General features: G+C 40.5%; 1 protein-coding gene across 1 annotated transcript in view; it reads left to right on the top strand.

Moving 5' to 3' along the window:
- The window catches only part of tgfb1a (transforming growth factor, beta 1a), a 37,767-nt gene extending 29,237 nt beyond the window's left edge, over positions 1–8,530 (top strand). Inside the window, exons 6-8 of the mRNA XM_017691887.2 lie at positions 366–516; positions 2,467–2,577; positions 7,835–8,530. Of these exons, the coding sequence (XP_017547376.1) occupies positions 366–516; positions 2,467–2,577; positions 7,835–7,882 (310 nt within the window). The 3' untranslated portion in view covers positions 7,883–8,530. The remainder of the gene's footprint in view (positions 1–365; positions 517–2,466; positions 2,578–7,834) is intronic.
- The last annotated feature ends 7,074 nt before the right edge of the window (positions 8,531–15,604 follow it).

The following is a 15,604-nucleotide window of genomic DNA, read 5'->3' as shown; positions in this document are numbered from 1 at the left end:
TGTTTACAAGTTGCACCAGGAATCCATGCGAGCTAAACATTTGTAACAGCCCTTACACAAACAAGGACGGTACATTTTTGTCGGATAACAAAGGCTGCGAGTCACTGACATGGTAAAGTTGGGTGGTACCCTTCCTCCAGTCATGGAATCCAAGCACATATGGTCACTGGAAATGCCAGGTGTTACTACCAATTGTAAACTGGACTTTACACAGACAGAAAACTGATTTCCATCAGTGCTGGTTTTCCGATACATGCAAATCTAATTCTAGTGGAAAGTCTCCTAAAGGGATGGGGAAGTTTTGTTATGCAATTTTATAAGAACTAAGGAGAAACCGGCTCTCTCTGTCTTGATGTTTCCCTCAGGAAAACCGAGACCTGCTGCGTGCGGAAGCTTTACATTGACTTCCGGAAGGACCTGGGCTGGAAGTGGATCCACAAGCCCAAAGGATACTACGCCAACTACTGCATGGGTTCCTGCACTTACATCTGGAACGCTGAGAACAAATACTCACAGGTAGGGCAAACACAGAGTCCACATGACTGAAGGCCTCTGAGTCTTCCTGAGCAATCCCTGATGAGCCAAACAAGCAGTTCCCAAAACAACATTCCGGCATTTTCTGCTTTTTGTCGGCTTCCTGCCTGTCATTTCCTTAAGTCGTTTCCTGTCAGCAGCATTCCTGGGGCAGGCATACACAAACCCAGCTTTGGAAAAGATCAGAGGGAACTTTGTGATCTGAAAGCTGGAATTGTGTTCTAAGTTGTGGAGAGGCGAGAGGTACCTGAGGGCCGTCCCTCTGCGCACATCTCTGGAAAATCTGCTGAGGGTTTTCCATCACTTTCTATTCACAACATCCGGACACAGAGGGCGGAGAGCTATTAACCCTTACAAGACCAGAGCTGCCACTGAAGTTCTACTTTGCATTCTATACTTATTTAAATGTAATTACATTATTAATTATTCCATTTAAATTCAATGCTGTGCTCTGTTTCAATGTCAAAGAGTGACGAAAAAACACAGTAAGTATTTGCATCTCAAACCTTTTGGTGGTACAGAATGTCTGTATGATAGATTTTTGGACCAGAGTGGTCTTGTAATGGTTGCTCATATGTACTTCAACCTTATTGTGTCACATTTTCAGGAAGATTTGTTTTCATTTATGAAGCAGTGCATTGTGTTAAAGCTGTATGAGTGGACAAAATAAGCTTCATCACAATAAAAGAACAGCAGAGTCTGAAGATGAAATTCACATGACTTCCATAGAATGAGTGCAGTTAGAGGGCATCTGTTTTCAGTACTGACATCCAGTGAGAGCAGCAGCGTTTGCATGTTCCCACTGAGTGTACATACTGTGTATATATCATATATACAGTCAACGAGTGTATGTTATATATACCATATATAGTCAATGAGTGTACGTATCATGTATATCATATATACAATCAATGAGTGTATACATCATATACACATTGGCTGTATATACCATATACATCATATATACGTCAATGAGTGTATGTTATATATACCTCATATACAGTCAATCAGTGTATGTTATATATACCTCATATACAGTCAATGAGTGTATGTTATGTATACCTTATATACAATTAATGAGTGTATGCATCATATATATCATGTATACAGTTAATGAGTATATATCATATGTCATATATAGTCAATGAGTGTACATTATATATACCTTATAAACAGTCAACAAGTATATGTTATGTATACCTTATATACAGTCAATGAGTGTATGCATCATATATGTATATATATATATATCATGTATACAGTAAATGAGTATATATATATCATGTCATGTATACATTCAATGAGTGGATGGAATACATATCGTATATATGCAGTCAATGAGTGTATAGAATACATGTGTTATATATACAGTATATGAGTGAATGCATTGTATATCATGTATATAGTGACTGAGTGTATAAACTATATATATCATGTATAGTCAAAGAGTGTATGTTATATATACAGTACCTTATATACAGTCAACTAGTGTATGCATCATATATGTCATGTATACAGTAAATGAGTGTTTACATCATGTCATATATACTGTCAATGAGTGTATACATCATATGTTATATATACAGTCAACTAGTGTATAGAATATGTCTTATATATACAGTCAATGGTGAAACTGAGCAAATTGTACTCCCACAATCGACAACAAATAGTCTGACCAGGAATGTTCAAACTTTTGCACACTACTATATGACTTTATAACTATATCTGTATGTATTTACAGAGATCATTTCCAGTTGTCTGTAGATAAGGCTGAAACTATAGTTATACGTTCTCTTGCTCACTTTCACACCCTCTCACATGCACACGGAACACACTTTCTAACATGGTCATATTTTGCTGTCGGTCACACTTGTCCTGGCCTAAACTGTGCAGACTGAGTGTGTCTGATTTGTGTCTGTGTTTGTCCCACAGATTTTAGCCCTGTACAAACACCATAACCCCGGTGCATCTGCCCAACCCTGCTGTGTACCTCAAATCCTGGACTCCCTTCCAATTCTCTATTACGTTGGCAGAGTCCCCAAGGTAAATATCAAGCCTTACAGTGAGATACACCTACATACTATACCACTACCACCTCACTGCTGATACAATGGCTCTTATTCATCAAAGTTGCATATGGGTAAATCTGATTATAAAAGGGCCGCACGCACATTTCACAGTCACTTTTGTGACTTAAAGATTTGAATGTATAATCAAACTCTCATCTGGTAGTAGTGCATGTATCTAAGTTTCATATAGGGTGACTAAAAAAGATTCATCTGATTTCAAAATGGTTTATTTCACTTGTAAATCTTTACAGATCAATACAGTGAACTATAAATGGATTAAATGAGCATATAGTTTATTATGTAATTGTACATAATAGGTAAGGTCTCAGTCTGAACCTCCTCCAGCTGTACGGACGACATCAACACCGTAGTCAAACGCATCCCATACTAGATTGAGCATGTCGGGTGTCGCTGCACTCACGGCTCTTTCAGTGTGATTTCGGAGATCATCCAGTGCTGTGGAACCAACAACGAACGCTCTGAGCTGTTGGAGCTTCATTGATGATGAAAATCACACTGCACAGTTATGACGGATTCACTCTTATTGAAGTGGAGAACGCAGAACGCTCTGCTCAGGGGTCTCATCTCCTCTCAGACTGAATGGAGCCATCTTTGGTTCTACCAATTGGATTGTGATTGGTTCCTAGACGCCTCACAGTTGGAAAAATATGGCATTTTGGAATCAGAGTAATCTTTTTGAATCACCCTGTAGTTTAACAACCTGAAAAAATGCTTGATTTGAATTTAAATAACTTAAACTATTATCAATAATCAGTAGTATTATCAATAGTAAAATAATAGTACTAGTAAGGAAAAACGTACAAAATAACAATAATACAATTTATTTGTGCACATGGCAATCTAGTACAAAACAGGATGTACTGCGTTAGGATGTGCTTTATGTAAATAATAGGTAAATGAGGTGCTGGTAAGCTTGCACTTGATTTCACGCGTAAGGCCGATTCATTGCTCGTTACCAGGTGCAGAGCAGGTTTTATGCCTTTAAAGGTGGTAAAATCTGCAGTCTTTTTTCAAGTGACTTTCATGCATAAGGACCAGTATCTGGTCTGTGGTGGTCTACTGGTGGTCCCTTTTCCATGAAGACAGGCTAGTACAGATGAACTGTAACTGTAAACCTACAAAGTACACCTATATGGAAGGTGTTTCTGATTAAAATAGCCAAGTTTAGGTACACTGTAAAACAAATGTTATGTTAACTTTAAAAAGTTATGAAAGTTCTTGTCTAAAGTTAAACAGATTCTGAATGTTAACATTTTAAAATAATGGTTTAATAAAAAAATCACATTTACACGTTTTTTCCAATTCAATCAGTATTGTAGTCTATCTGCCAAGACATGTGTGATGTCCAAACTTTGCTTCTTTAGTTTAGCTACAAAGAGCTAGGTGGCTAACGTCGCTAACAAACACTCGATGTCTCTAGTCACCCAAATCTTCCCTCTAAATACATCCCCAAAACTTTTCTCAGACCACGTCCAGCTCTTCATTAAGGTGACACAGACTTTATAGATGTGATTTAGGCCTTACTGTGAGTTATAAACATGAACCAAACTTTACTGCGTAGCTGAACACGTGAACTGGTGTCGGTCCAACTCTCTTTTGTGCACACGCAGGTAATGCAGGCATATGGATGCTATATTAAAGCATGAAAAGTCAAGTTTACTTATATAGCATTTTTATACACATAGACATTTCAGTGAGTTTTACATAAATAGAACAAGCAAAAGGAAAATCACAAAGAAAAACAAAGAGTGATTAAGAGTGAAAAACAATAAAAAAAATAAAATGCTAGAAAGACACAAAGTAATATCATTTAAGAGATAATAAAGCAGATCATTAAAGGGAAGTGCAAACTACAGAAAAACTAAATAAAAACAAAAGGGAGTTAAAGACAGAGCTTTAGGGTAAAAATTACTGTATTAGAAGAAAAGCACAGAAAAAGTACAGTCCAAGTGTTAGGACTGATTTTTCAAATTTATAGACATATCTTCAAGTAAAAGCAAAGAGGAAATAGAATTCAGCACAACACCTTGTATTGAAATTGCTGCCCACAGCATTCAGCATTCAGCTACACGGTGATATTTTGTTTACGTTTACAGCAGTAACAGTAAGTCATATTGTGTCATAAAAACTCATTTACAACATTTGCACAAGCTGGAATTGATTTAAAAGAACTTTTAGGGACATATTTACAGAAAGGTTTTGGGTGTCTAACCGACAAAGTTGAGTGGAGTTTAACTTTTTGCAAATAAGAAGCAAAGCGATAATAATAGGAATTGAGCATGGAGCCAGAGCTGGTTTATGAGGAGTCTGGCCACTTCCTATTTCCTTTGTTATAGCAAAAACAGCACTGCTAAACAGCAGAGGGTGCCCGTGAATGAATGGGAGTGAATGGAGCTCAATGGCAAAAAACGAAAAACTAAAATAGCTTCTAATCACTTGCCCAGAACTTTCCTTTAATTTTAGAAAATGGACGGATGTATTTCACTAAAAAAGCAAAGAAAGCTCACCTGTATGTTTCCTTTATTCAACAGCAAACAGGTTTTGGGCAGCAGGAGATGGGCTTTACTGCTACTGAGAGCTGATTGGTTAGCACTACTGCTACTGAGAGCTGATTGGTTAGCATTACTGCTACTGAGAGCTGATTGGTTAGCGTTACTGCTACTGAGAGCTGATTGGTTAGCGTTACTGCTACTGAGAGCTGATTGGTTAGCGTTACTGCTACTGAGAGCTGATTGGTTAGCGTTACTGCTGCTGAGAGCTGATTGGTTAGCGTTACTGCTACTGAGAGCTGATTGGTTAGCGTTACTGCTACTGAGAGCTGATTGGTTAGCGTTACTGCTACTGAGAGCTGATTGGTTAGCGTTACTGCTACTGAGAGCTGATTGGTTAGCGTTACTGCTACTGAGAGCTGATTGGTTAGCGTTACTGCTCCTGAGAGCTGATTGGTTAGCGTTACTGCTACTGAGAGCTGATTGGTTAGCGTTACTGCTACTGAGAGCTGATTGGTTAGCGTTACTGCTACTGAGAGCTGAGTGGTTAGCGTTACTGCTACTGAGAGCTGATTGGTTAGTGTTACTGCTACTGAGAGCTGATTGGTTAGCATTACTGCTACTGAGAGCTGATTGGTTAGCATTACTGCTACTGAGAGCTGATTGGATAGCGTTACTGCTACTGAGAGCTGATTGGTTAGTGTTACTGCTACTGAGAGCTGATTGGTTAGCATTACTGCTACTGAGAGCTGATTAGTTAGCGTTACTGCTACTGAGAGCTAATTGGTTAGCATTACTGCTACTGAGAGCTGATTAGTTAGCGTTACTGCTACTGAGAGCTGATTGGTTAGCGTTACTGCTACTGAGAGCTGATTGGTTAGCATTACTGCTACTGAGAGCTGATTAGTTAGCGTTACTGCTACTGAGAGCTGATTGGTTAGCATTACTGCTACTGAGAGCTGATTAGTTAGCGTTACTGCTACTGAGAGCTGATTGGTTAGTGTTACTGCTACTGAGAGCTGATTGGTTAGCATTACTGCTACTGAGAGCTGATTAGTTAGCGTTACTGCTACTGAGAGCTAATTGGTTAGCATTACTGCTACTGAGAGCTGATTGGTTAGCATTACTGCTACTGAGAGCTGATTGGTTAGCGTTACTGCTACTGAGAGCTGATTGGTTAGCGTTACTGCTACTGAGAGCTGATTGGTTAGCGTTACTGCTACTGAGAGCTAATTGGTTAGCATTACTGCTGCTGAGAGCTGATTGGTTAGCGTTACTGCTACTGAGAGCTGATTGGTTAGCGTTACTGCTACTGAGAGCTGATTGGTTAGCGTTACTGCTACTGAGAGCTGATTGGTTAGCGTTACTGCTACTGAGAGCTGATTGGTTAGCGTTACTGCTACTGAGAGCTGATTGGTTAGCGTTACTGCTCCTGAGAGCTGATTGGTTAGCGTTACTGCTACTGAGAGCTGATTGGTTAGCGTTACTGCTACTGAGAGCTGATTGGTTAGCGTTACTGCTACTGAGAGCTGAGTGGTTAGCGTTACTGCTACTGAGAGCTGATTGGTTAGTGTTACTGCTACTGAGAGCTGATTGGTTAGCATTACTGCTACTGAGAGCTGATTGGTTAGCATTACTGCTACTGAGAGCTGATTGGATAGCGTTACTGCTACTGAGAGCTGATTGGTTAGTGTTACTGCTACTGAGAGCTGATTGGATAGCGTTACTGCTACTGAGAGCTGATTGGTTAGCGTTACTGCTACTGAGAGCTGATTGGTTAGCGTTACTGCTACTGAGAGCTGATTAGTTAGCGTTACTGCTACTGAGAGCTGATTGGTTAGTGTTACTGCTACTGAGAGCTGATTGGTTAGTGTTACTGCTACTGAGAGCTGATTGGTTAGTGTTACTGCTACTGAGAGCTGAGTGGTTAGTGTTACTGCTACTGAGAGCTGATTGGTTAGTGTTACTGCTACTGAGAGCTGACTGGTTAGCGTTACTGCTACTGAGAGCTGATTGGTTAGCGTTACTGCTACTGAGAGCTGATTAGTTAGCGTTACTGCTACTGAGAGCTGATTGGTTAGTGTTACTGCTACTGAGAGCTGATTGGTTAGCATTACTGCTACTGAGAGCTGATTAGTTAGCGTTACTGCTACTGAGAGCTAATTGGTTAGCATTACTGCTACTGAGAGCTGATTAGTTAGCGTTACTGCTACTGAGAGCTGATTGGTTAGCGTTACTGCTACTGAGAGCTGATTGGTTAGCATTACTGCTACTGAGAGCTGATTAGTTAGCGTTACTGCTACTGAGAGCTGATTGGTTAGCATTACTGCTACTGAGAGCTGATTAGTTAGCGTTACTGCTACTGAGAGCTGATTGGTTAGTGTTACTGCTACTGAGAGCTGATTGGTTAGCATTACTGCTACTGAGAGCTGATTAGTTAGCGTTACTGCTACTGAGAGCTAATTGGTTAGCATTACTGCTACTGAGAGCTGATTGGTTAGCATTACTGCTACTTACAGCGCTTTATCTCCGCCACTGTGAAGTGGTACACTTCATTTTTGGTTCCTAGACGATTGTTCCTACTAGCTACAGGTGGAATAATGGCGGCCATCACAAATATGTAGTAATCACAAAGACTGAACTGCTGTTCATTTATATTTTTATGGTTGGTGTGATGAGCTGCTCTGAATGATTCTTAACATGATTATCTTCTGCGTTCAGGTGGAGCAGCTGTCCAACATGATGGTGAGAAGCTGTACGTGCAGTTAAAGCGGCTGAAGTTCATCTCCTTCAACACCTCACGCTCCTGTCTCTCCTATAAGAAAGCAGATAGAATGTCCCTGGGGAAAAGGAGGGGATGAAAGCACGGCAAGACTGAAATGGACAGAAAAAAAGAAGGACAAAGGGAGGGGAAGAGGAGGAGAAAGTGACAAAGACCAAACGAAAAAGCAAAGGAGTTTTGACTCTTGACTCACTGTTGCTTTTACCTTCTGCATAAAATATCACCAAGGACAATATGCCAATACTTCATTGCAGATTATGCTTTGTTTTATTTGTAATCTTTTAACTACAGTAGTATGTTTCCTTTAATTTATTGTGAAAGATTGTTGCATTACGCTATATGTAGAGTTGCATGCCAGACATACAATGAAGATTTCTCTTGGTGCTGTGCTTCTGAAAAGAGCACCAGTAACATTGGAGGAATGTGTTTCCAGAGAGAAATGAATGTGCTTATGTGAGAAGACCAAGAACCTTGCACTAAATCATGCTGAGAACAGAGGTTGGGGGGGCACTGAAACTCAGATTCCATTGATATGTGTTGGAGGATAGCAGTGGTGGACTTGAAATGACCGCTGACCTACAGTCCATACTACTACATTCGAAAAATATGGCTGTGAAAAGCTTTATGCCTGTATGTGGGGTTTGGGGGGTGGGGGTTGGGGTAGGGGATTGGTGGCGGTGGGGGTGCTGCGTGCCTGTAAGGCTTCTACAACTTCCAGTAATTATTCTGGACAGCTGTAAAAATCCCTCGTCCATAAAGGGACTTCACCGTGAAAGGTTTGGCCCCATCACTCATCCCTCGTCCAGATTTGCATGGGCCTGTGGGCTGTTTTATGGTAGGAATGGAAGCGTCCAGCTACAGAGAACACACTTTGTTGAACACAATTTGGCATTTCCTTGCAAATTTTAGTGCTCACCTTCTATTTATCTGCCCGAGTTTAACATATTGATAAAACATTAAGCACCATTACTTTTGCACAGGCCACGTTTCATTGTTTATTTCAGCAAATCAATGGTAATTGAGCATTAAAGTGTGCAGAGGTGTGTTCTCTGTAGAGCATGTGTTCACTTATCTACATCAAGAAGTTCAAGAAAACATGGAACATGGACCAGGGGTGCCTAAAATTTTGCATTTGACTGTGTGTATGTTCATCTTGTGTATGTGTACAATATACAGTGGGGTTCAAAAGTCTGAGTGTAAATGCTTTACTACAGTGTTTTTTTTTCAGTACAGATTATATCAGCATGACAATTTGAGTCAAAAGTACAATCTTTGAAATTTTAACATGAAACTCTTAGTATATGGAGGTGTGTCCCCTTTTCGCTTTAGTAACTGCACTACACAAATTTGTGCAGAAGTCTTTGAGCAGGCCAAATCCGCCGGAGAGGCGTCTGAACGTGAGCTTCAGTGAAAACAGGTCTGTATGAGGGCCTTAACATTTGCTTAAATTTGATTAGAGGCCTAGGCTGAATCACAACAGGCTCCCTACTCACTATTAAGTGCACTGCAAAGTTGATTCTAAACTCAAATAGCTCTCTAAATGTTAGACAGAGAGTCGTGCAGCTAATCACCGAATACAAATCATTTTCTCATCAACATGTAAAGCAGTATTTTGGTGTAAAAGCCATTAGTTCATGCCCTACATAGTGTACTACATAGGGAGTAGGGAGTCATTCGAGATTCAGCCCTAGAAATAGTGCAATAGTCTTGTCATAACTTTGTTTTCAATTTTCCTCAATACTAAAACTAAAAATTTCAGCATGGTCTCAGACTTTTGGGGGCCACTGTATACCTACACAAATGCCCGGAGCCTCTCGGTGCTCCCTACCAAGTATGCACTTCCATATGTGGCTTGACAAAGAATTTCCCAAAGACGAAATGCTGCCTTTACGTGCTTCAACTGAATCACAGAGCTGTTGTGTTTCAGTGAGAATATTTCGCTCATGTTGGGGAAAACTCAGTTTGCCTGTAGACGTTAGCTAGCTTGCTAAACAGCTAACGTTTGCCTTCAAAGTGCATTTTCACCTCAAGCCCTCCTCTCCTAGCTGACAAGCTCGCTAGCTTGATCTGTTCGTATCTCCTAAGACTGCAGAAAGCACAATTAATCAGACGGTCTTGTTGGACGGTCCCGTTTCTCTCATGCAAACCTGTGATTACGAAGCGTTTGTGGAGAATATCAGGACAAATTTGTGCCAGTTTGGGAAAACTTTGACAGCATTTTCAGCTGGTTAGCTAGCCTTATCTGTTACCATGTCTTCCCATTGTAAACATGTACATAATGCAACTGATGACTACTAAAAGTAAGTTGCATTTAGAAAAATTAAGACTTCGCTGCCATTGCCCACTGAAACTTCTAGAATAATGAAACAGCAGCAAGTCAGAAACTCATGTTTCTGAGGCTTAAACTTGTTATTATGACTTGCGCACACTTTCAAATTGTATTAGTGATTCCATAAACTCAAATAATCTCAAGGTGGACAGAAATGTAATGGCATTGTGCTCCCTAGCAATGCTTTTGCATTCCCTTAATAATTTTGCAAGTGAATGCTAAAATATCGCAAAGAAACACAAAGTTATTGTAGAGTTCAGACCTTAAATCAAGCCCGTTTTAATGTTGAGTTCACCTTAGCTTGTAAGATTTTCCACCTCTCCTTTTTTCTTTGAGCCACAGAAGTGATGAAAATTGAGAATTCCTTTATGATTAGCCTGTAGAAACAAACTACTGTGTTTAAAACACACTTGTCTAAGCTGGTTGATGCTGGTTTATGCTGGTCTTGTGCTGGTTTAGCCAGCCACTCAACATGGTCATACTGGTTGATCAGTGTACCAGTACCCTAAACCCAAAGTATGCTGGTTTTGCTGGTAAACAGCAATGCTGGTCTAAGCTGGTCTAACGTTAGTGATGTAAGAGGTGACTTTAATATTTAATTATTTTATTTACCTTTTTAACAGCAAACTTTATGTTCAGTGACATATATTTAAGTACTGTTTCTGTAAATTGACTTATCCACGCAAATACTACTGTAATTCTATTTTAGAGTGTAGAACAGTGGTAGAACACCAGCTCTGGTCCTGGAGATCGGTGGAGTCCAGTTCCAACCACACCTGCTCGATCTTCTTCAGAAGTCCTTGATTGTCTGGATCAGATGCGTTAGAGTTGAGTACGGGGGGTGGGACCCTGTTAGATGCAGTCTAGGACCCTCTCCAGGCACGGTGACCAACGCCAGTATAGGTTCTTAATTATTGTTGGCTGTATTCGTCAAATTGACATGACTTCATAGTCATGGAGAACACCTTTCAGACTTTCCAACTAGGTTAATTCCCAGCTGAGGGGGTGTTTTCCTTGGTTTTTCCCAGTTGAAAATTCCACGTTACAAAATTTGCATTACAGGAGCCCGCAGTAGTCTTCACCATAACTAGCACATAATGGCAGCATTAATCCACAAGCTTGGCTTCTTCCATTTCTCCAAAGCCGTCCACTAAAAAAGCTCCTGTTCTCTAACAGCACGGAAGGCCATGTGTGCGTCACCCTTGGCCTGCCTGTTCTTTGTCCATTGTGCTGAATGAGTGAGTGAGTCTCTTCACCCCGCATTTGGCCTTGATGTGTTGACATGTGTACGCAACATTAGTGCGAGTATTTATAGCGGCAGACTGCTTTCCTTCTCCCCGCCCAGCAGACGTTCATTGATTAAAGCTTGGCACTGCTGATCGTAAACATTACATCCACACTCAACACATTGTGACTGAAATGGAAAGACAACTTATAGCCTCTTTTTAGAGGACAAATGGTCACCGAATGATATATAATGTTTGCTGTAGTATTTTGTAGAGTTTTGAAATGTTGTGACTTTTTTCTGTCTCTGTGTGGAACATTTGTGAGGGTTTATTTGTTGATTTCTACATGTTCATTTCAGCCGTGCTCATGGAATCACTTCATACGCTTCATGGCCATCACGTTTCCATGTACTCGGGTTTTCTGGTGTTAGATTTGCACTTGTTTTTGTTCCATTTTCACTCAACACTGTTGAAATAAACCAATTTTTTTTACCAGTTTGAGGCAGAAATTGCTGCTGACTGAAAGTCTGTTTTAGTCTGTTTTAGTGTGTTTTATTTTTTAGGATATGCATACTGTAAAATATGATCTAAGCCTGGCTTTACATGGTTAAGTTACACTATATTTCCAAAAGTATTCACGCGTCTGTCTTCAAACACATATGAACTTGAGTGACATCTCATTCTTAATCCATAGGGTTTAAAATGATGTCGGTCCACCCTTTGCAGCTATAACAGCTTCAACTCTTCTGGGAAGGCTTTCCACAAGGGTTAGGAGTGTGTTTTTGGGAATTTCTGACCATTCTTCCAGAAGAGCATTTGTGAGGTCAGACACTGATGTGGGACAAGAAGGCCTGGATCGCAGTCTTCGCTCTAATTCATCCCAAAGGTGTTCTATTAAGTGATGTAAACAGTGATCTGTATATAAAGTGTACAGTGCAGGTAGAGAGTAGCTGCATAATGTTCAGGTAACATCTTAAATAAACAGTTACATTATAAATATGCAAATATACTAGAAAAAGAGCTAGTGGAGCTCAGTGTGTAGTGTGCTGGGTGATCAGGCTGATCAGTAACAGACTGTTGTGTTGTTGTTAATGTAGGCACCAAGAAACTTGAAGCTGTTCACCCTTTCCACCATTGGCCCCTCGATGCTCAGTGGTGCATGCTCTCTACTTCCCCTCCTGAAGTCAACAGTTCTTTGGTTTTGCTGACGTTGAGGGAGAGGTTGTTGGCGGCACACCACTCTGTGAGGAGCTTGACTTCCTTTCTGTACGGTCCTTCATCATTGTTGGTGATATTGCCTATGATTGTGGCGTCATCTGCAAATTTCATGAAAGTGTTGGAGCCGTGTTTTGGAGTGCAGTCGTAGGTGTACAGTGTGTAGAGCATTGGTGAGTTGGTGAGGACACAGCCTTGAGGACAACCTGTGCTGAGTGTGAGGGAGGGGGAGGTGTGTTCATGGAAGTCCATAATCCAGCTGCATTCCAAGTGTTCCAAGCTTGGAGACGAGTCTGGAAGGGTTGATGGTGTTAAAGGCGGAGCTGAAGTCGACGAACAACATTCTTACATAGGTGTTTGTTCCTTCCAGGTGGTTGAGTGCCGTGTGCATTGCCAGGGAGAATGTGTCCTCAGTAGATCTGTTTGCCCAGTAGGCAAGCTGGTGGGGGTCCAGGGTGCTGGGAAGACTCATCTTTATGTCAGTGAGGATCAGTCTCTCGAAGCACTTCATGACTATGTGTGTGAGAGCAATGGGGTGGTAGTTGTTCATGCTTGAGATGGTGGTTTTCTTTGGGATGGGGGTGATGGTTGTGGCTTTGAAGCAGGCAGGAACAACAGACTGTGCCAGGGAGATGTTGAAAATGTCCGTGTAGGTGGCAGCCAGCTGATTGGCACACATTTTCAGGACCCGCCCTGGAATGCCATCAGGGCCTGCTGCTTTAGAGACCCGTGTCAGTATATTATGTCATTATGGCTATAAAATGATCACTGATATGTTATTTAGTCTATTTGGCATCTTTTTGTTGTTTTTATGTTAAGAAAGGAGAAAATTAATGACCTACCAATATGCTAATAAGCACTGACCCAAACCTGTTGTAAACAGCTGCTGTGTTAGCATTAACTGGCTAGCTAACTAGCTAATACAGTATCACTGTCAGATAGCTATGCTATCTGGTTTGCTAACTAGCTGATAAAGTGTTTATGTTAGCTGGCTAGCTAGTAAAGTTTTAATGTAACATTGCTAGCAGAGAACTGTAGAGAAGTGAATTACTGCTCTGTAACATCTTCCAGGTTTCTCAAACACTAGTGGGCGCTCTCGAGCAAGCCCAAAATAAATGGGTTACGATGGAGCATTTGAGCAAAATCGTAGTTTATAAATGCTTAAACGTTTTTATGGAAAATAATTCATTCATTTCCTGAACAGCATTAAACATTTTAAAACTGTTATGTTTTAGGAGCTTTTAAACTCAAGTTATAGGAGTTTAAAATGGGGCCACATGTACATTCATGACATCTGAGAGCGCGAACAGCCGATGAGCTGCTCCGCTCACCAACCAATCAGCACTCAGTAGCAGTTCTGGGCAAGTGATTAGAAACTATTTTAAATGTTATTTTTTAGCAATTTAACTCTGTTCACTGGTTACTAGTGAATAAACAACATCCAAGAGACCATTCGTTATTCTTTTTTCTTCTCCATCATGTGCAGATTAAAATCGCCTGTGAAAAAAGTTTTAATTTGCTGTGATCACATGATGGATTATCTGCATTTTGATTGGCTGTTTCAGGAACCTTGTTTCACAGAGTTGCAACATGGCTGTGTTTTAAACAAATTGAATTGCAGAAGGAAATTTCAAGCAGCTAAAATTGCATAAAAGCTAGCCTAAGAGGCAACAGGAAATGTTGCTTTTATTATGACCAACACAAATCCTCCAAAATTACTGTTACATCATACAACAGTTAGTTCCGGCCACGCAAGCTGATTGGTTGAGAAACGTTCTAATATGCTGATATTTCACCATAACATCACAGGTTTTTCACAAACACTGCATCACTCCGCTGAGACGACGTTGCTAAGCAACGACTTTGACAGCTGTAGGAGACGCTCGAGCCGTATGAACGTTTTTACTTCTTACTTTGCCACAAACAGAAAACAGACACTTTTAAGATCACATTTGACTGACAGCTGAATTGGTCAAACTCGGAAGATGACACGACACTAAATTCCCAAACTGTCGTCACCACTGAGCAGCTTTTCAGCCCATTTTCACCCAATACCCTTCGTCAAACGTGTCGTCTGATCTTCAGAGTCTGACCAAATCAGACCGAGCCATAAAACTGACCCAATAAAACACAAAAGCTGCTCAGTGGTGACGACAGTTTGGGAATTTAGTGTAAGGAGCTGGAGAACGAACTGCCGGCTGAGCAGTGAGTGGGTGGATCCCAGGTTACACTGATGTTGCAATGAGCTGCTCGTTAAGGAGCTCAAATTTGGAGGAAGAAACTGAACATTAAAACATATTAAACGCCGCATTCATGGCCCAGTTTATTCATTTCTTACTGTATTTATTTAACTGGTGTATAAAAGCAATAGGACACTAGAGGAGTGTGTTATCGCCAAAAACATCACGGCTGTGATTTGGTCACTGTAGATCACCACAGCCATGGTGTTATTTCACAATAACACACTCCCTCTCAGGTTCTGTTGTTTAATTAACTTACATTTTGCGGTAATAATCACATTTAACCCTTTAAACTAAATGCACAAAATTGATTTTTCAATATTGTTGCTTTAATCTTTATATATGAAAACTATCTCACAAAGTAATAGGAATATACACTTCAGTGGCCTTTTTTCCCTCTGATGTAACAGATGAATAAAAGTCGTTTCCATAGCGATGTGGATTGCAATGTGAATGTGTGTACACTCGCTCAGAAACCATCGCAGGGCATCCAACACTAAAGGTAGCATGGAGCTTCTTTAATACAGTGATAGGAAACACTGTAGCTCACATAAAGCTCTGATTCCTCATGCTGCTCCATCTTACTGGAAAAACTTAGATGCTCACCAGCTACTCTGGGGGGAAGATTTGAATCCGTTATAGGACTCATATCCTGATAAAACCAAAATGTCCTTGCTTTTTTTAAAGAAATCTTTAATA

The sequence above is a fragment of the Pygocentrus nattereri genome, chromosome 19, assembly GCF_015220715.1.
Source record: "Pygocentrus nattereri isolate fPygNat1 chromosome 19, fPygNat1.pri, whole genome shotgun sequence".
NCBI classification, from domain to species: Eukaryota; Metazoa; Chordata; class Actinopteri; order Characiformes; family Serrasalmidae; genus Pygocentrus; species Pygocentrus nattereri.
This window is presented reverse-complemented; position numbering and strand designations above follow the sequence as displayed.